The 21,198-nt window shown below is 40.2% G+C and overlaps 5 protein-coding genes across 5 annotated transcripts; all 5 read left to right on the forward strand.

Annotated features, from left to right (window-relative positions):
* Positions 1 to 7,465: 7,465 nt before the first annotated feature.
* Positions 7,466 to 8,577, forward strand: LOC105231251 (gustatory receptor for bitter taste 22e-like). Its single transcript, XM_011212444.2, has one exon. The coding sequence runs from the start codon at positions 7,501 to 7,503 to the stop codon at positions 8,575 to 8,577; it is 1,077 nt and encodes a 358-aa protein (XP_011210746.2). The 5' UTR covers positions 7,466 to 7,500.
* A 1,219-nt stretch (positions 8,578 to 9,796) lies between these two features.
* On the forward strand, positions 9,797 to 11,355 carry LOC105231252 (gustatory receptor for bitter taste 22e-like). The gene is made up of 2 exons (XM_011212445.2): positions 9,797 to 11,055; positions 11,130 to 11,355. The coding sequence occupies exons 1-2, from the start codon at positions 10,042 to 10,044 to the stop codon at positions 11,280 to 11,282; spliced, it is 1,167 nt and encodes a 388-aa protein (XP_011210747.2). The 5' UTR covers positions 9,797 to 10,041; the 3' UTR covers positions 11,283 to 11,355.
* Positions 11,356 to 13,078: 1,723 nt separating this feature from the next.
* Positions 13,079 to 14,517, forward strand: LOC115066509 (putative gustatory receptor 22d). The gene is made up of 2 exons (XM_029552415.2): positions 13,079 to 14,230; positions 14,302 to 14,517. The coding sequence occupies exons 1-2, from the start codon at positions 13,229 to 13,231 to the stop codon at positions 14,455 to 14,457; spliced, it is 1,158 nt and encodes a 385-aa protein (XP_029408275.2). The 5' UTR covers positions 13,079 to 13,228; the 3' UTR covers positions 14,458 to 14,517.
* Positions 14,518 to 16,777: 2,260 nt separating this feature from the next.
* LOC115066510 (putative gustatory receptor 22b) lies at positions 16,778 to 18,126 on the forward strand. The gene is made up of 2 exons (XM_029552416.2): positions 16,778 to 17,710; positions 17,782 to 18,126. Exons 1-2 carry the CDS (start codon positions 16,778 to 16,780, stop codon positions 17,935 to 17,937), a joined length of 1,089 nt encoding a protein of 362 aa, XP_029408276.2. The 3' UTR covers positions 17,938 to 18,126.
* A 1,639-nt stretch (positions 18,127 to 19,765) lies between these two features.
* LOC105231253 (gustatory receptor for bitter taste 22e-like) lies at positions 19,766 to 20,840 on the forward strand. The gene has a single exon (XM_011212446.2). The coding sequence runs from the start codon at positions 19,794 to 19,796 to the stop codon at positions 20,838 to 20,840; it is 1,047 nt and encodes a 348-aa protein (XP_011210748.2). The 5' UTR covers positions 19,766 to 19,793.
* The last annotated feature ends 358 nt before the right edge of the window (positions 20,841 to 21,198 follow it).

Here is a 21,198-nt window from a genome sequence, read left to right on the forward strand (position 1 = left end):
CTTTTATAAGGTGCAGGTCCCTACCCGGCCTGAGGAACCTCACACTTGGGGGCAGAGAGATTGAAATGACTAACAAGGTTAAATACCTAGGTCTTACTCTGTATTCTAACCTGCGGTGGAAGCAGCACGTGAACCAAACGGTAGCCAAGGCAACAAAAGCACTTATGGTATGCAAACGGCTGGCGGGTAAATCCTGGGGCTGTAAGCCAAAGATCATTAGGTGGTTATATACCATGATTGTCCGACCGATAATAACGTACGGGGCGGTGTCCTGGGCCTCCGTGGCGGCGCAGGCTTCGGTGGTAACCCAACTAGCTAAACTTCAGCGGCTAGCATGCGTGTGCATGACGGGAGCCATGCGGAGCTGCCCTATGGTGGCTCTGGAGGTCCTGATGGAACTCACACCACTCCATATAATAATAGGTCAAGTAGCCAAGCACTCACTTCTGCAGATAACAGCAGAGGGTTGTGGCAAAGGCAAGATAATTTCGTCCCATACGGTGAAGGAACTGCTCCGCAAAGAGGAAAGAGCGTGCAGGGAGACACATTGGCGGCGAGCGCACGGGATGCGTCGTGCGAAGCTGTTAGTTGGGGGTTATAACCAAAAGAGGTTCGAGACGATAATAAACCTCCCAAGAAATAAACTCAGGCTCCTGGTCGCATTCTATACCGGCCACTGTAAGTTAAAAAGGCATTTAGCGAACATGGGCCTTTCATCTTGCGCTAACTGTCGGTTCTGCGACAGTGAGCCTGAAACCCCGAAGCACCTGCTATTCGACTGCAACGCAGTCTGTAGGCGCAGGTAGAAGGCCCTCGGATCCATGTTTCCGGGTATGGATCACATCGTCTCGATAGCACCCAGCAGGATATTGGACTTTATCAATATGCTGGGGCTGTGAGTTAGGAGAGGGCACAATAGACCCATGGTCGCAGTGCATGCCTCAATTACCAATCTATCTATCTATCTACTGTAAACAATACAAAGTGAGCTCGCAAGTCAAAAGGTTCAGAGTGTGCATACCACTAAAAATGAAAAGACTGACAGTTTTGTGTTAATTGTTGCCTAAACATTGAGTGAGAAATAAGGTGATCTGGGGTGTATTGTGCCCTTTGTATATGGTATATAAGCCTGGATGCAAAAAGAAGCTCGATCTATTGGTGCCACTAGAGTTAACGGAACTAACCAAGTATACAGAATTTCTATCTAGTCTCTGTTGAATCGGAGAAACACCGATTAATTTCTGAACCAGATAGTTAATGGTGATGAAAAGTGAGCCACTTATAACAAGCAAGAATGGTTGTGGTCGAATCTCAAAGAGGGGCGATACAGGGTTTGACCAATAGAAAGGTTTTGCTATGTGTTTGGTGGGTTAAACGCATTTTGCGGACCACCACTATCAATATTTGAACCATCTGAAGGAAGTATTCGCCAACAAGTGGCCAGCTTTTGAGAGGATAAGAGGAATTGAGATCCATCAGGACAACACCAGGTCACACAGTACGGTAGTGACTCGCCAGAACCTTCGAGAGCGTGGGTGTAAGCTTTGTAAGCTTTCAATTTGAATCCGGATCTGACTCCCTTCTGTTCTAGTCTATGCCTTTTGAAAATAAACCACTTTTTTTACCAAAAAATATTATGGGAGAGTGAGAGAGTTGCAATACGAAATTACATTCAATAAACTGCTCGTTTGTCCGAACCGCCTTTATCCACTAGACTAGCATATAACAACCATATAAACTGAACGATCGGAATCATGCACTTGTTTTGAAAACTTATTTATCTGACCAGTTATATTTATCCAATTTGGCACGGATTATTGTGCAAGCCAAAGGTAAAGTCTCCAAATAAATCGCTTAGATCGGACCACTATAGCATATAGCTGCCATACAAACTGATCGATCGAAGTAAAATTAATGTATGTAATCATGTTTGTATCTGTTAAAGGTATAGAGGCCGTAAAGTTTGAAGTAAACCAAAGTTCCATACATTTTTTATAAACACTGAAAGCTTTCCATGAAGCATTTTTTATAAACCCTGAAAGCTTTTCGTGCGTGCATCCTACAATTTTTTTTTTTCATAATTTCTTAAGAGTATTTTTGGCCTATTAATTTTAAATTTCATACGAACTTTAATCCACGCTACTCACGTTGACAGCAAGACTGCCACTAAAGCAAGCCGGCATTGACGCCAATGGACTCAAGGAACATACGAGTATAACTACAGAGCATTCACATGTATGTATGTGTGTACGTTTTCGATCACACGCAACCGATGTGCCTTGCCGCCGTGAAATACTTACGATTATAATGAACTTTTTATGCAGATGGCTGACAGTTTGCAAAAATTGAAGCGTGAAAGGAAGAATAAAAGCAAAAACAACATAACATGTAGCTCAATGCACGCGCGCGTTTATACATATAAACTATGTATGTGTGTCACTTTGTCACGTGTATGCTTTGATAGCTGACATATATGGATACTGGAAGCATAAAGAAAACATTTGCATTACTTATGACAAGCGCGAGTTGTTTGTGTATTTACATATACATACATATTCGCATATTTGCCTCTCTACCCGAAAGTCAGCGGTTATAACTCGAAAATATGTAAGCAACCGTGGTATATATGTTTTATATGTATATACGCTGACATCACAACTTCTTGCTGTCACACGTAGTTAACTTGCCGGCTGCCAACATCGTTTGCTTGGCGAACTTACCAACAACGACAGCGAAAACATTGGCAGCTATGACGTTAACTATGACTCGGACTGTCGGCGGCATTGCTAGTAGCAATTGTGGCAGCCACCACACACACAGTCGCCTTGAAAGCGGTGACATTTTTGCCAGCAACAGCACAATCGGTTTGACGTGTGTCTGACTGTGTCTCAGCGCGCTGCCTCGGCGCTCGATATCATCGAGTGTTTCTTGTGCTCATACAAAAATAACAACTTTTTTTATTTCATTATTATTTTATTTTCTTATTTATATTGTGCTGAAATTTTTTTATGTACACATAATTTTAGGTTTGGCGAAATTTCTCACAAGCCCCTTTAAATGTACATATTGACGCACAACTCTTTCCTATAAGCATTATAATGTCTTGGCTCCTCTTATGCCCCGCATAATACTGATTATTAAAGTAATATTATTTGCCAGTCAAAGTTTGGATTAAGATGTTGTGAAGTCAGCAAAGGATTGACTTCTTAAGCGCAGGAAGAAAATACTTTATACTTAAGCTTGTACTCGTATACATATGCATATACACTTATATATGGTATATACTACCAGATTATAGCGCAAGCCGCGAACAGTGTGGATAAGCAATCATAATAAAAGCACGCAGATTTGCGTAACTAGCTAGAAGCTGCTGACAAATTCACTTCCTGCGCACACATTTTATGATTTTTCATTTTATGGCGGCCCATCGTAGGCACATTCACTTCCCTTGTCGGAAATTTGTAAGTAAGTGTGTACGTACTTACATAGATCTAAGTATACTCGTAACCATATATTTACATCAAAACATTATTAGCGTGAATGAAAGCACACACATATAGTACATATGTATGTGCATACATATGCATTTATACAGCAACTTCAGGCAGCATGCTACAAGCTGTGCCGCATCTTCAACACCTGGGTTCATCCACATTTGCGGCGTCATAAGCCGTGTTACTGCTCATCTATTTATGTTTTTAGCCACATTTGCCTTAATACCTCTAAATTATGGCCGCAATTGCATACATACTTATTTATGTATATATAAAAAAGAAAGGATTTCTTTTTAGACAGGTGGTTTCCAAGAAATATTAAAAATAATATAATATAATGTTTTGGCCAAGAAGTTAGCTTCATTTTAAATATAAGGTTTGGCTACTATCTTTTAAAATTTTTTCAGGAAAGTGCCCGCTGCGGCTGCCCCGGTAAAATTCGAAACGAAAAGCCCAATTTTCAACCAAAGTTAAATAGATTTGGGTCCGTATGTCAACAGTAACGCGGCGAATATTCTCAGCCTACTAGGAAAGCTTATAAGAAGAGAAAAACACACCGATAAAAATAGTCAAGCGGCAATATAGCAGTCGCACGACTTTGAAGTCCACATCACGATTCCAGGATGCGCCATCTTATTGGAAGAAAAGTTTGCCCACATCAACTTCCTCCAATTGTGGCACGAAAAAGTCATTCATCATGACTCAACTATACATATAGCTTACTTCATGAACTGAAAATTGTGAACATAAGCGCTGAATATTTTTTTCTTCTGAAAATCGGCCTCGGTGGCCATCTCGTTTTAAGTCCTTTTACTGAACGTGAGATGTCCTTTTTATACTAGTAAGATCTTGTAAGCTTGCAAACTAAGAGACATCCGCAAAATATTTCATTAAGCAGATGGTCATATTTCTAATCGTTGTGCCCTACGGCGGATGGACTCATACGCGTCCTCTTCTGCTGAGCGATTATTACCGCCAAAATTGAAGTAAACGGCATCTCTGCAACCTTTCTCGCTTCTTCTCTGCAAGGAACCTAACCTAACCCCCACTAAATTCACAGCGACATTAGCAATGAAGTGGATGACGGTAAAATTCTGGCTGCCAAAAATTTGGTGTCTAACACTGGACAGTCTGTACTCTTTTACTCCTCATCCGATAGCGATAACTGCCATCAACTGACTTTTGATGTCTTCGGTCTGGAGCCTGTGTGCTTCTGGTTAAGTGACTTACTTGAAGCGGAGCTGACTCCTAGGAACTTCGAGATGTCTTTTCTTGATTACGGCGACGACATTAGATAGTACGCCAACTAGACTTTGAACGCAACTCACTTCAGACAAGCACTGACCGCTCTTCACAGTGGAACCATTCATACCTTCATGGACTCCTATTACGAGAATCTAGATTGAATCTTGCGCAGCTTCGGTCTGAATAATGTAGCAGGTTAAGTTCCTATTTATTCAGAATCGATCCCGAAATTCCAAACCGTGACTAGCTCTTTGCATACCGAGCAAATTCCATTTATCTAACACCCATCTCATTATGGTCCGACTGGATTTTACCACCCAAGCGGGGATTAGATAACCGTTACAACAACAACAACCAAACCAATATTTTGGTAATAAATTTGCACGATCTCCAAAAAATCTATTTATCTATTTATTATGAAATAGAAACCCAAACTGAGTATAAATCAAGTAACAGCTATCAAAAATACGCATTCTGAAAAAAACGTTGCCTCATTGAGAATCACTCTTCTAAAAAACACGCTTTATATTAAAGAAATATTGTGATTACTTGATGAAAGGAAGTATTAACTAGTGCTAATTAATCCAAAATAAGTATTATATTTGGGGGGAAATATTGACAACAAAAAATTATTTATAGTAAGTAAATTACAAATTACAAGTATAAGCACCCCTCCATTTATAAAACTCTTTTGGGTGTAAACATTGTACAATATAAGGTATGCCGGAACATTCAGACAGGCAGAGTGCCACTGATCTCGTCTTACTTTGCAACTAATTTCACACACATCCTGGAACCGGCACAGCTTCTTGAGCTTAATATGTGTATATAAACATACAGTGTGGCTGTGTACCTCGTTTCTGGCTTACATTTTAATGACTTATAGAATTTCTTATGTTTACTCAGCTAGAATACAAAACAACGGCGGCAATTCAAGTGTAATACAACACTGTTTCAAGCATAGAAGAAAAACTTCTTTTAGTTTGAAATTAATCCATAATTGGCCAACATTTTTGTAGAAACTGGGGTAAAATATTATCTTTGTAGGTATATAACGATACTACTATAAACCGAGGAATGACATAATCACGAAAGAGTGCAATGAAGAATAATCGACCGGCTAAAGAACCAAACTGTTTACTAATCTAAAGTGGATGCATATTTCTCCAGAACCGAAAACTTATGCCGAAGACATACCAATTTAAAGTGAATTTTTCTTTAAGTTACAAATTTCAAAAGAAAAAAATAAAATTTTCTTAAAATAATCTATTTTCAACCATTAATATCTTTCGAACGCTTAGGAGATTTTGTGTATTCAAGTATTTAGAAACGAGATAAAAATTTTTCGATACGATAATCATAAAAAAATATAAAAAACTGTAAGATGGAGGAGCTTCCCGTTAAAATTAAGAACTCATGATTGGAGAAACTTTCTTAGAGGCATCTGAGGACATATTTTTCAGAGTAGGTACTAAGTACAAAATATTACTTTTGCTTGACCCACCCTGTCATACGTATATGTATTTAAATATTGAGAGCTGACAGACAGAAGACAAATGAACGACATAATTTCAAACCATAGACAAAAAGTTTCACTTAAAAAAATTGTTGCACTCTTAAACAAACCGAAGTGGATTTGTTTTCCTAGTTCATGCACACTTATCAGATCTCACACCTTGAAAATCAATATTTATTTTTACTATTATTTACTATGCAAACTAATGGAAGGAAAATTGTTGATTGTATAAAAGGTGTTCCATATCAAGGTTCCCAATTTTTTTTAAAGAAATGCCACAGAAACTTCAAATTAAATGTGGAATATTTATCATCATTTAAAAGAACAATTTTTGATATTTATTTGTTGAAGAATATCTCTTTTAATTGTTGGCCGCAGCTACGTCTCAGATGGTTCATTCATTGAGTTCATCGAATTTTCAATGACTCGTTCCTTGCTGGATCGAGGAAAATATTTGAAGAAAAATTCCAAATTTCAACTGGCCCACAAACCGCACTAAATTGTTATTTTTTCCGGATGAAATGAGCGAGAAATGGGCCTCGTCGTTGAACAAAATTTTCAGCGAAGCTATGTTGCTTGGGAAGGTCGAGCAACTTCAGCTCTTGCACAAGCTGTATTTTGTACGCTTTCAAGTTTAAGATCTCGCCGTAAAATACACTAAGTGGTTACATACTTCGGTCCGAGTTGCTGCGAATGGCGACGAATCGTTTCTCCAAGGTCTTCGTCTACACTCTCAATTACGGCTGCTATATTTTCTTCACTGCGTGCTGGGCGTGGTTTATTTTGTAAATATTATCCTACAATGCACGTTGAGTCTCCAGATGGGTGATGGTGTTGCGAAAAGTATGTACAGTAGGCCAATTATTTTGACCATAAGTTGAACGAAGTGCGCGAAACACATTCTTTACTGAACGTGCATTTTCGTAATAAAATTTAATGATTTGAATGAAATGCCAAACAATACCAAACTAAAAAGACGTAACAGCTTGACACAACTCAAGCGTGATCTTTTAAAAAAACGCTATTGAAAAAAGTACCTCTACTTGGATGACCTGTTATATTGGTCTAAAAATTATGCAAACTTCACTTGTTTACCCAAATTTTAGATTAATCGGTTTACAACACTAGCAGCAAATACCTGAAAGTATTAAAGTAATTAATTAAAGCACCCATCAATATACGCAACTCAGTGTAGTTGCAGCAAGCAACGGGTTCTAACTGTACAATTTCGCGCTAATAATTCAGATGCGTGCGCGATTACGCCGTCGGTTTACAGACTTAATTCTGAGAGCTACTATATACTCAGCTAACGTCCTAGCTATACTGCCATTTCGCTACAACAAAACCAAGCGAAGAGTGGAATCCTCGAAATTATTGCTTAAGTATACCATCAGCATCAATGTGATCATCCTTTTTCTGCTCATCTGGACCCGACCCACAAAAGATCGTCTAAATGTGGATATTCTGCAACGCAAGCCGATTGTGGCGCTCGTCAATTATTTAAATTTTTACGGCACGATTTACACGATTGTCCTCATTATGTGGACGAATTGGCGTGATCGCAAGAGCCTCTTGGATTTCTTCAACACATGTTTGATTATGGAAAGCGAGTGCTTTCGTATTTATAGTGAACTCAAGCGGGAATGTGAAGCTTTCGACAACTACATCATATGGAAGGCTGTTCTAACTCTGTTGCAAAATGCCTCTTTCATCAATACGGTGTATGATTTCAGGGGTTTTAGTTGGGTCGCTCAAGTGCTGCTGATAATTTTCACATATTTCTTGCTTAATATGCTGTTGGTCACCATCCAGCTGTTCATTATATGTATTCTCTTTCAATATCGCTGCTTTTGGGTACTTAATCGACGGCTGCAGCATCTCGTCGAGGTGGAACTGAAGCAAAGTGGTCGGGAACATATAAAAGCGGAGATTAATATGCTCGCTGGAATTTACATGCGCTTGCTGGGCATTTTTCGCCGGTGTACGAATATGTACGAGCAACAAGCTTTGCTGATGGTCGCCGTGTTGACTGGTGCGAATATATTGAGCTTGTTTTTTGCAAAGCTCATTTGGACCGGTAAGGTTATGGAAATGAGTGTTTGGAGTATCTGCGATAATCTGCAAATGGTTCTGATAAATGTTGTTGATTTTTGGTTAACAATAACTATCTGTGAATTGACGGTGAACACTTCGCGAATAACGGCAAACTTGCTCCGAAATTTTAATGACTTCCGACGATTGGACAAATACCTGGAGCGAAATGTGAGTTGGAGGCGCGATCTACAGAAAGTTATGTGTTATATAAATTTTACATATTTTTAGGTGGAGCAATTTTCATTTATTTGTTGTGATAACCAATTGAAATTCCGTTTGTGTGGCTTGATGGACCTAAACCACGTGACCGGTTGCAGAATTTTATTCACAATGATTTTATATTTTATATATTTCGTTCAAGTTGACTATAATGCTACGTGAAATAAAAATGAACGTATTTGTTTTCGAACTTTTCGAAATATCTAACTCTCCTCAAATTTGTATTTTTTTTTGTTTGAGTACAATATATTCTGTTTCCCGCGGGCTTAATATTATTTCCGCGGCTATGAAGTTGTGACACCTCAACAAAGCTCACATTTACTCTTTTAGAACCGTTGTCCAATTCTTCATCTGTGAGATTTATTGGTAATACCTGTTAGACCTTTTGTCCGGAAAGTTATAGGACTGTTTTTCTTCTGCCGCGACTGTATTTTGGTAGAGGGCGTTCCTAGGTAACGACCGAGTGGCAGGCGGGTTGTCTCCGAGCACCTGGAGAGTCAGGGCAAACATTTTCGGGCGACGTGTTTCTGTGTGTGGTGCAAGCTGAAAATATAGCGATCGTTAGAGCAGAGGTACGCGATTAAATTCTGTGTGAAACTTGGTAAATCTGCGACAGAGACGTTTGATATGATCAAGCATGTTTGACCAGATGCTGTTTTAGCTAGAAGTGGTGTGTTTCGGTGACACCTGGCCTTTTTGGAGACCTTTGTCTTTTTTGACTTCGTGGAAGACCTCGAGAGACTCAAACGAAGGGTCAATTGGGTCCGACAAGACATCGCAGCCGGTTGGAAGTTACACCACGACAACGCCCCGGATCACACCGCCTTTCTTGTGAACAACTACCTAACCAAGGCTAGCATCACAACGCTTCGGCAGTCGCTCTATAGCCCAGATGTGGCCCTCCGGATCTTTTTTGTTTCCTTGGTAAGAATTTTGAGACAAAAATAACTGGTCCTTGATGGAGTTTCGTGGCCATAAACTGAATTAAGTTCACCATTGCACTGTTGCTGAGTTAATACTCATCGAAAGTTGTAAGAAATAGTTAGAAATGTCGAAAATGTTCGCGTTTCAAATCATTTTTTTGCCCGAGATGAATATTATAAGTTACTGTAATGAATAGGAATAGTAGTTGTTTGTCAAAACGTTCCGAGTATGTATAACATCCAAAATTCCAAACTTTACGACAACGTTGTGAGTTGTCAGATTGCAACATTAGGGTTGTCAAATCCCGAAATATAATAGGCAACCCTTGTACCACAAGTCAAACACACACTATGTTAACATTCACGCCACTATCTGTTGGATGTGTTCATTCAATTATTACGAAAGCTTCTTATCTGATAGCGCTGGACAGTGGTATGACGTACCACTTAGTTTATTTCAGTAATTATTTATTCGCTATTGTTTGTTGATATTCATAAGTGCATATTTTTCCATCAAAGGCAGTTACCGTTTGCCTTTCACGAACGAATAATGGGTCAACGTCTTCGCAAGCGCATTTCAAATATTTTACTCAGAGTAACAGTTGTGTCTTCCATCTGCTTTGGGCTGCTACCATTTTACTATAATAAACAACAACAACGATTCGTCTCTTCAAAACCATTATTAATTTATAAAACTTGCATAAATGTGACATTTTTCATACTCATGACATTTCTTTTGTCGTTATTTATCGAATTCGATGACGCTTTTGGAGCTGGCGATCCACTCGCAGAACTGTTAAATCGCCTAACTATATACATTAGCTTCGGTGATGTACTAATAACATGGTGGATTAATTGGACCAGCCGTCAGCGACTGCAGCAGCTATTCAATGAGTTCGCTAGTATTGAAATCGATTATTTATATCGTTATAAATATTTTACCGATGAATGTGCGACTTTCGATTATTATGTGTTTTGGAAGGTTTTCGCGACCCTTTTACAAAACTTATCGTTCTTCTACAGCACCACGGTAACTAATAATCACGGCTGGTTATTCATTATATTTATGTTTCTCTTGGCCTTGCTTACGAATATAATTTTTCACGTCTCAACCCACTTCTTTCTGGCCGTATTGTTTACTTATCGCTTTATTTGGGTCTTGAATCGGCGTTTGGCAAGTATGGCCGGTAACGAAGTGTCATCAAGTCGGCTGCGGGTTTTGAGCATAGAAATCGATAACATTGCTTACATCTACACACGCTTGATTCGGCTGTGCGCGCACTATACACGCATACATCAATACCAATTGTTGCTCTTGTTCGGCTCGATGACCCTTTGCAATATCGAAGTGCTATTCTACGTGCGCCTGCTTTGGAGTGGCAAAGTGAATGAGTTGAATGCCTTCAATGTTTTTGCGATATTGCAAATAGTTGTTGTAAATATATTGGACTTTTGGCTGACAATAACAATATGTGAGCAGGCGTTGGTGACGTCCCAGAAAACGGTGGAAATACTACGTGGTTTCAATGAGAACCCCAAATACTTGATAGATGTGGAGCGGAGCGTGAGTGTTCTACTTGTATTTCGATTATTTTCATATTTTATACAAAACACATATTTAAAGTTTTACCTTTGCAGTTGGAAGGCTTTGCCATCATTTGTAGCAACACAAAGTTGCGGTTTAATTTGTGCGGCTTGTTTGACATCAATCACTCGAGCGGTCTCAATTTCCTGCTGACAATGATATTATACCTTATATATTTAATACAATATTATCATGAAAATCTATAGAAATAAGGGAGTAACTGAAGAAAAGCATGTTTATGGAACTTCTCTTGGAAAAATGGTATTACATTACATGATGGCGCGGGTTAACTCCCTATGATTGGCTACAAATAAATAATTCACACAAAAATGGTTAGACGACTCACAAGAGTCAAGTTTTTGATTACGTTCTGATTTTCACTGAATGCTTTTAGCCACTTAAATAATTGTGTTCGTGATGATGTAGACTCTCCAAAACCTTTTCTTATCAACCTCATTATATACTGTGTAATAACGAGTATTTTTTAGACATGTTTTTTTCATTGAGGCAATCTTTTTTTAGGAGGTTGTCTTTTTGACAGCGATTACTTGGTTTATACTCAGTTTGATTTGTCATTTTATAAAGAAAAGGCTTTCTTCCGAACAATGTTTGAAAGTCGTGGAAATTTTTTAGCAAAATAATGGTGCGCCTCGCGCGACGCATCGCGAGATGTGTTCAATATATATTTTCATAATCGCTCGGGCTGAGTTTGTTCGCATTCGGTCGACATAATCGCTCAGTAGATTCGGTAATTCGAGTTTGGTTTCGAACCACGTCTACTCTAATGTATAATATGCCATACACCGTACAGGGCGAATCGAAGACGCTTTTCCTGATGTGGACCAGAGTGTCGAAGAAGACCTGAATAGCTTCATCCTCCATCGCGCGCACCAATTGGACCGCTGCCAATCCACTTTATAGAAGATTTTGTGAAATATCTTGATTTGCGAGCTTACAAGGTTCAACTCATGCAATTGAAACCGGATGGCCATCACAAAAGGTGCCCATCGATCTCAATTTTCATAAGAAAATTTTGCTCAGCGGTCACTGTTTGGTGTGCTCTATAAACAAAGTGAATTATTGATCCATATTTCTCAAAAAGTGAAGCCGAACATAATGTCAATGGAGAACGCTATGACTATTTGGAGAGGTGGACAAAATTTGCTTCCAACAAAACGGCCTACATGTCATACTGCCATCGAAGCAATCAACAACTGAAGGAAATTTTGGTGAGCGCATTATCTTAAGCTGATGAGTTGGAGCAGTGCTTGTTGATGTTCAAGCATAACAAACTCGAGTTTTGCGTTGATTTGAGGCAGTGGATGAAACATGGCTCCAACATTTCACTAAGAAGTTCAAACGACAGTCAACCGAGTGGACACCACACGATTTCACAGCGTGAAAAAACGCTTGAAAAAGGAGGAACCATCAACATAGTACTACTTATCATTATGGGACCGTTCGAAGGACGAAGTCGCCAAAAACCAACTGGATTCAAAGAAAAAGAAATTGTTGTTTCATCACCGCGTCACAAGTCACTGAAAAACATGGAAAAAATGTACGTTCTGAGCCTCGCATTACTTCCCCATTCACCATATTCTCAAGCACTGGCTCTCAGTGACAAGTTCCTCTTTTCAGATCTCAAAAGATTGCTCACTAAGAAGAAAACTTTCGCCCAATGAAGAGGTGAACGCCGAAACTGATGCCTATATTGAACGAAAGGACAAATTTACACTAAAAAGATAGTGAAAAGTTGGAGTGACCCTCCAATAATCAGTCTATCACCCTTGAAGGGTATGGTAGGCTGGGTACTAATCAATCGACCTCTTATTTACATTTCAGTAATCGTATTGACGCATAGACAGACGCACATTCACTATTAATTTGGGTAATTTGTTTACTAATTTTGATTTGCTTGCTATGTATGCATGTATGTCGACGGCTATTGCGATTCATTTAAGTAGACACAACCGACTATTAAGTGAAGAATGTTGCGCTCAAACTAAAAATGCCAACAACACCACAACACTTATCTGGCAATCATTAAATACAATAATTAATTAATAGCATTCCCAAGCCGCTTATTATAATTACTCGCACGATGATTACACAGAATTTCACAGCTGACAGTAGTTAGTATTCGGTTGTGAAAATGCATACAGCACACGCAGCACGACGGAAGTTCGCAAATTTCATACATTGTTATATTTTTAAAATCTCAATGCTCCTCGGCCTATTGCCATTCAAGTACAGCAAGAAAAAACGGACTTTTCGGTCTTCGCGCGTGGCGCTCAGCTACAGTGTCGTGAGTAATACGCTGCTCTTTGCTTGGGTCGTCAAAAACTGGCCGGATATGTCGAACTATGAGCTTTTTGTTGCCAAGCCGTTGCTTTTTATCGTGCAAAACGCCGTCAGTTATCTAAATTGCGTTGGCATGATACTAATCTTCAGCAGTACCTGGGCTGGTAGAAAACGTTTGTTGCGGCTGTTCAATGAAACGGTCACTGTAAGACAGTTATGTGATTCGAAAGCCTTTTTGCGCGATTTCGATGCCAGCATGATGGAGAAACGCATTATACTGAAGTTTTGCTCAATGTTTTTGCAAAACCTATTATTTTTCAGCTCAACATTCTATTGGGCCAACAGAATGGATGGGAACTACTTTCTGGTGCTTATGATGTCTATCATATTGTTGAATGAGATATTTTTGATATCGAATCAGTTCTATCACAATACGCTCTCCGTCAATCACTCCATACTGGCTGTAAATCATCGCCTGCGTTGTTTGAATACCAGAAAGCAGTTGTTGGCTGCTGGTGAGATTAATGAGATTTTCGGCATATATATACGTTTGATACGCTTAATAGCGCACACAACGAAAGCCTACGAACAACAGTTACTCGTCATACTCTCGGTGCGTTTGAGCGTTGTTGTGCAGTGTCTTTTCTCCACATGCATGCAGTTCGGCGGTAGAGGCTTGCAGGTGAATAAACTGGAACTGCTAATTTCCTTGCATATTATAATGCTAACCTCTCTGGACTATTGGCTGATAATGGCTGTTTGCGAATCGGTGTGGCGCGCTCAGCAACAGACGGAAGTCGAGCTGAAACATTTCAACCCTTTTCGTACTTTGAGCGTTAGTATGGCAAGAGATGTGAGTGAAAGCGTACACGAGAGTTCTGTTTTCATAGTTAACACAACTCTAAATATTCTTTCTAATTCTAGCTGAACACTTTTTCCATATTCTGCTCGATACACAAGTTTCGCTTTCCGCTCTGTGGGTTGTTCGAGATAAATTTTGCAACTGCACGTAATCTGTGCACTTCAGTGGTGACAGCTTTGATCTGGTTGGTCCAATATGATTTCGCCACAAATATGTGAGAGAAGCGGTGCAAATGTACATTTATATATTTAAGGCGTCGAATGACATGTACAATTATATTACTGTTAAAAGGAAGATGTTCGATTGAAAACAGTTTTATTGTTCTTTACAAATTTCGAAACCAGATAACGATCTAGCAATCTCGTAGCACTCAGTAAGGCTAGCCTCTCCATGGTTTTGGGGCTTTTAATGGCTATTGCCATATTGGCGTCCACACAGTAACGCTGCGAATCGTACCAGATGCTATCTGAAGAAATTGTATGGAAGACGATGAGGCCGAAACAACTTTACACTTCCTTCTTTACTGTATCCCGTTTGGGAGGTCAAGACTTAAGCCCTTGGAAGCGCATACTACTGCTTGGCTACTAAGCGGCTTGCCAATTTATAGTTCGGACACAGGAGTTCTTGTCTATGGCCTCACCAAAGACTACATATAGTAGTCTACAAGCGATCTTTGATCAGCCTTCTAACCCAACCTAACGTCCGCTTATAATACTTCTCCCAAGTGCATCTCTTATAGCATATAAGAAGGTTGTCGAAACCGATGCACTTTTCACCAACAGCAAACATGTGCTTTTGCATTGTAAAGTAGGTAGACTTCGCGCGGTGCATCCTGGGTTTGAGGAATAGTAAAAACGATAAAAACGAAACGGGTTTGCATGGAAGTAGATTGAAGCCGACTTTAGAATCGAACATTGCCTCGGTTGGACCACAATCTGTAGCGACGGAATCGTCCTTCATGAAAGACAACTATGAAATTTTCCTTTTGAAACGAAAAGGTTGATAAGCCAGTCAGCAACATGCCAGCGAGGTGTAATAACCAGCACTAACAGAGAAACCTCTGCTAGCTTCATGGTGGGTTCGGGGACCACAGGCAACGTTAAAAGACCGAGTGGTAAGCAGGCGATGACAGCCAGGAAGTTGAAGTCCGACCGCAAAATGGCAGCAAACATAGTAGCTCGCTTCCGTGGTAGGCAGACTGTTCAGGAATCTAAATAGCACACCAGGACACTTGAGTGGGCTAGAAGGGTGCTTAGTGGCGGCGATGACGGCCAATCAGTGAGCTTGAGTGGATCCCAATCTATAGTTTAGTTACTGAGACCGATGAACGGGAATTCTCCCTCGGTAACGAACGTTTAATGAAATCACTAAACGGTCCGACTCAATAGAGGTGGGGGTGTGGGATCGCAGTAGGGATGATTGTCATGACGGTGGTCAAGGGAACTACCAAGTCATCTCCTAAATGTGAGAGTGAGGATAGACACTATGGTTTGCACAAGCTGTTCAGGCTCAAGTTCAAGTCTCAGGCTTGGAGAGATAAGAGAACTTGACCAGAGGCTTTGGTTAAGGTGGATCTTTCGCTGCCTTCTTGTGTTCGCGTCTGGCTTCCTTCTGAACCATCCACCCTCGTGAACATAGAGAAAATGTTGCGTTTCTGAATCGAAGAACCATAACGGTAGACGCGGATTCTTTTGATCAAGGAGTCCATCGGTCCTCTCACCGACGCAATGGGTGCTAAAACTATAGCTTTGAGAAGATGGTTCTAAAAATCCTTTCTACCGAAAGTAAAAATTTATAAAATGTACAAACGAACAAGCAACTAGTATAAATACGATAAACTGGTACAAACAGATGCAATTAGAAGAATAGAAGTATTTTCAGAAGATATGTCTTAAAATATCCTCAAGACTTGTCCCTCAGCGACTATTTCCTATACTCAGATCTCAAAAATATCCTCGCTGGGAAGAAATTTTCGTCCAATGAAGAGGTGATCGCCGAAACTGCACAGAGGTGATTTGCCGTACTACAAAATTGGTCTCGAAAAGTTCGAGTGGCCCTCCAATAATCAGTGTATCACCCATGAAGGGTATTGAATAAATTTTGCCAAAGCAATATATTTTATTATGGCAGGCAGGGGACTTATCAATTGACCTCTCATATACATTTCAATAATCGTATTGACTCATGGACAAACGCGCATTCAAGCTTGCCAAGTATGCATGTATGTCGACAGCCATTGCGATTCATTTAAGTAGACACAACCGACTATTAAGTGAAGAAAACTTGTAGTAGAACGCTTTGCAACATGTTGCGCTCAAACTAAAAACGCCAACAACACTACAACACTTATCTGGCAATCATTAAATACAATAATTAATTAATAGCATTCCCAAGCCGCTTATCATAATTACTCGCACGATGATTACACAGAATTTCACAGCTGACAGTAGTTAGTATTCGGTTGCGAAAATGCATACAGCGCACGACGCACGACGGAAGTTCGCAAATTTCATACATTGTTATATTTTTAAAATCTCAATGCTCCTCGGCCTATTGCCATTCAAGTGCAACAAGGAAAAACGGACATTTCGGTCTTCGCGCGTGGCGCTCAGCTACAATGTCGTGAGTAATACGTTGCTCTTTGCTTGGGTCGTGAAAAACTGGCCGGATATGTCGAACTATGAGCTTTTTGTTGCCAAGCCATTGCTTTATGTCGTGGAAAATGCCGTCAGTTATCTAAATTGCGTTGGCATGATTCTAATCTTTTGCAGTACCTGGGCTGGTAAAAATCGTTTGTTGCGGCTGTTCAATGAAATTGCCACTGTAAGACAGTTATGTGACTCGAAAGCCTTTTTGCGCGATTTCGATGCCAGCATGATGGAGAAACGCATTATACTGAAGTTTTGCTCAATGTTTTTGCAAAACCTCTTATTTTTCAGCTCGACATTCTATTGGGCCAACAGAATGGATGTGAACTACGCTTTGGTCTTAATGTTGACTATCATATTGTTGAATGAGATATTTTTGATATCGAATCAGTTCTATCACAATACGCTCTCCATCAATCACTCCATACTGGCTGTAAATCATCGCCTGCGTTGTTTGAATACCAGAAAGCAGTTGTTGGCTGCTGGTGAGATTAATGAGATTTTCGGCATATATATACGTTTGATACGATTAATAGCGCACACAACGAAAGCCTACGAACAACAGTTACTCGTCATACTCTCGGTGCGTTTGAGCGTTGTTGTGCAGTGTCTTTTCTCCACATGCATGCAGTTCGGCGGTAGAGGCTTGCAGGTGAATAAACTGGAACTGCTATATTACTTGCATATTATAATGCTAACCTCTCTGGACTACTGGCTGATAATGGCTGTTTGCGAATCGGTGTGGCGCGCTCAGCAACAAACGGAAGTCGAGCTGAAACATTTTAACGCTTCTCGTAGTTTGAGCGTTAGTATGGCAAGAGATGTAAGTAAAGGCGTACACGAGAGTTCAGATTGCACAGCTAAAATAATTTAAAATATTCTTACTTTTTCTAGCTCAACACTTTTTCCATATTTTGCTCGATACACAAGTTTCGCTTTCCGCTCTGTGGCTTGTTCGAGATAAATTTTGCAACTGCTCGTAATCTGTGCACTTCAGTGGTGACAGCTTTGATCTGGTTGGTCCAATATGATTTCGCCACAAGTATGTGAGGGAAGCAGTGCAAATATACATTTATATATTTAAGGCGTGGAATGACATTTAATACGTGTGCAATTATATTACTTTTAAAAGGAAGATGGTCGACTGAAAACTGCTTTATTTGGTTACAAATGCTAATTTATAGTTCGAACACAGGATTTCTTCTTTTGGTACATATAGTAGTCCACGTGCGATCTTTGAGCAGCCATCTAACCTAACCTAACGTCTGCCTTTAATACCACTCACAGTTGCAGAATGTTGTTTTAAGTGATGCATTTTTCACCACCTGCAAACATGTGCTTGTGTAATGTAAGGTATGTAGACTTCACGCGGTGCATCTTGGGTATGAAGAAGAATAAAAACGAAACAGATGTGCGTGGAAGTTGGTCGAAGTCGACTTTTAAATCGAACAGTGTCTCGGATGGATCACAACCTGTGGCGGCTGAATCGTCCTCCAACGAAGGAACCTTCATTTTAAAACAAAAAGGTTGATAAGCCAGTCAGCAGAAGCCTGCCATCGAGGCGAGGAACCTTTGCTAGATACATGATGGGTTCGGGGATCACAGGCAACGTTAAAAACACCGGTGGTAAGCGGACGATGACAGCCAGGAAGTTGAAGTCGGACCGCTGCCGTGGACTGTTCAGGTATCTGAGCTTCAGCAAGCGAGGTAACTTAAATGCGCTTTGCTTAGCGCCGGCGAAGACGGCATATCAGCGGACTTACGTAGGTCCCAATCTATAGTTCAGCGACATTGGTCGATGAGAAGGAATTCTCCCTCGGTAAGAAGCGTCGCACGAGGACAGCACCAACGTTTAATGAAATCACTAAAAGTGCCGACTCAATAGAATTAGGAGTGTGTAGGGAAGATTTTCATGCAGGTGGTCAATGGAAACGTCGAGCCATGCCTAAGATATGAGAGTCTGGGTAGGCACTAAGGAATATAAAAACTGGTCAGATTTACCGACGAAAGGTTGGCCTCCCTATATAAGGAAGCCGTAGCCCCGGTAGGAGAGGGGGAACTAAACTAGAGGCTTTGGCCAAGGTTGGTCTGCTACTGCGCCTTCGCGCTCGCTCTCTGGCTTCTTTCTGAACTGTCCATCCCCAAGATGATAGAGAAAATGTTCCAATGTTGCAATTCGTTTTCCCAACTCGTGACTGGAAGGTCAGAAGGCTCGAGAAAAACGAAGTACCATATCAGCAGATGCTGGTTCACCTGAACAAGGAGCCTATATGTGTTCTCGCCGACGCAATGGTTGCTCTAAGCTGCGGCTTTGAGAGGATGGCTCCTAGGATCTCCTGCCGATCCCAGCTACTCATACTTTCAGCCACTGAGCTTACGATTTCGTAAGTATGGCATATTTTCTTTTTCCTGATGTCCATCTTTGATGTGTGTTCAAATAATATTGAATCAAACTTTCACAAAACTGCTGAAAACATTTTGTAATAAAAATCATATATTTATAACGGCGTACAGCGTAACTTCATCGCATTTATACAATGGCAGCTTTGAAAAAATAATGGATTTGTTTTCCCATGCATAATATTAATGTAATATTTTTTTGCTCTACTTACTTTTTATTATAGCATAGCGACCATTTTTATTGTTATGCGCTGTATACAATTATCCTACTTAATTGCCCCTAATTTATCAGGTGACATATCAAGTGTGTTTAACATACATACTAGCCCACCAAAGTAAAATATATTTGCAGATAATCAATCAGTCATCCATCACTGGGCTACTTGCTTAATTATTAACAATAAAAAATATTAAATATAAATAGTTAGACCTCTCACAGCACAGAGACATAACGAGGGAAATTCAGTGTGACTTTACATAGTCCGGCTGAAAGTGGGTGCAGCGCTATGAGCTCGCGTTGGCGTATCGGTCTCGCGCGATTTTTCTACAACTCGACAATTTGGTTTTCTATCGCTTTCGGCATATTACCGTTTCGTTATGATTCAAAACTACAAAGGATCTCCACCTCCAAATACAGCTTCGTCTATAGCATCTGCATTAACGTGGTAATAGTATTTGTGGCTTTTGGGGCTTGGCCAACCGACGATATGATGGAATTGGACTTACAGCAATATAATAAACTAATGGCCTTAATGATCAGAGCCATAGTCGTGTCGCATGTCTATACGTTGATTACGATTGTTGTGATAAATTGGCGCAAATACAAATCGGTGTTGCACATCTTCAACGAATTCGCCGCCATCGAGCGGATTTATCTCGCCAAGCATGCCGATTTGGCGCGCAGCTGCAGCGCCTTCGATGCCTGCATCATTTGGAAGGGTGTAGCAACGCTTTTGCAAAACATCTCCTTCATATTTGTGATTTTTGAAACGACATCGGAGTTGAGCATGCATGCAGTGATTGTACTTGGCTTTGCATTAACGATGGGCAATGTGATTTTTCTTGTCGTGCTGCACTTTTATAATTTCGTCGTTATCACTTACCGTTGCCTGTGGATACTGCAACAGCGTCTACAATATCTAGCCAATCAAAGCGCTATGCCGACAACATTACGCAACGTCACCTGTGAGGTGTATGAAATAACGGGCATCTACTTGCGTTTGATGAAGTTGTGCAAGAGCTTTGGCAGCGTTTATGGCCAGCAGCTGTTGACCAGCAACTTCGCTATAATGTGTACGAACGTACAGTCGTTATATCATTTGCGCATCATTTGGAGCGACAAAGTTAACGACTTGACCGCTTGGGATATGTTTTATACGTCACAGGCGGTGCTGATAAACATTTTCGACTTTTGGCTCACTATTGCTGCGTGCGAATTGGCCTTAGGCAAGGCGCGAGATATAGCGCAGCTCCTGCGGACTTTCAATGATTTCGAGAAATTGGATGTGGAGCTCGAAAAAAGTGTAAGTTTTGTGTTGAAAGGAGGGTTCTAATGCCGTAAATTATGAAACTGTTTACATTTTGCTATTCGCAGTTGGATATTCTGGCTACCGTCTGCAGAAACAATACGCCGAAATTTCGTTTGTGTGGCTTGGTTGATTTGAATCACTTAGCGGGTCTTAAAGCTTTGCTGACCATGATTTTATATCTTATTTATTTAGTTCAACTCAGTTACAACTTTTGAAAAAAAATGAAAACGAAGATCGCTTCACTGCGTGAATGTACTTAAATACTTATATAGAAATAAAATCTACGTCTGCGCTAGTTTCAATAGATGATCCGAATCGGTTTCTTTTCCTTCTACTGAATAACCACATCAAAACCTGTGCATTATATGAAACACAATTTTCA

The sequence above is a fragment of the Bactrocera dorsalis genome, chromosome 1 (assembly GCF_023373825.1).
Source record: "Bactrocera dorsalis isolate Fly_Bdor chromosome 1, ASM2337382v1, whole genome shotgun sequence".
NCBI lineage: Eukaryota > Metazoa > Arthropoda > Insecta > Diptera > Tephritidae > Bactrocera > Bactrocera dorsalis.

Coding starts and splice junctions, on each gene's coding strand:
- LOC115066509 (XM_029552415.2), top strand. CDS start 13,229: ATGCATACAGCACACGCAGCACGACGGAAGTTCGCAAATTTCATACAT. Junction 14,231..14,301: donor GCGTTAGTATGGCAAGAGAT/GTGAGTGAAAGC, acceptor TTCTAATTCTAG/CTGAACACTTTTTCCATATT.
- LOC105231252 (XM_011212445.2), top strand. CDS start 10,042: ATGGGTCAACGTCTTCGCAAGCGCATTTCAAATATTTTACTCAGAGTA. Junction 11,056..11,129: donor TGATAGATGTGGAGCGGAGC/GTGAGTGTTCTA, acceptor TTACCTTTGCAG/TTGGAAGGCTTTGCCATCAT.
- LOC105231251 (XM_011212444.2), top strand. CDS start 7,501: ATGCGTGCGCGATTACGCCGTCGGTTTACAGACTTAATTCTGAGAGCT.
- LOC115066510 (XM_029552416.2), top strand. CDS start 16,778: ATGCTCCTCGGCCTATTGCCATTCAAGTGCAACAAGGAAAAACGGACA. Junction 17,711..17,781: donor GCGTTAGTATGGCAAGAGAT/GTAAGTAAAGGC, acceptor TACTTTTTCTAG/CTCAACACTTTTTCCATATT.
- LOC105231253 (XM_011212446.2), top strand. CDS start 19,794: ATGAGCTCGCGTTGGCGTATCGGTCTCGCGCGATTTTTCTACAACTCG.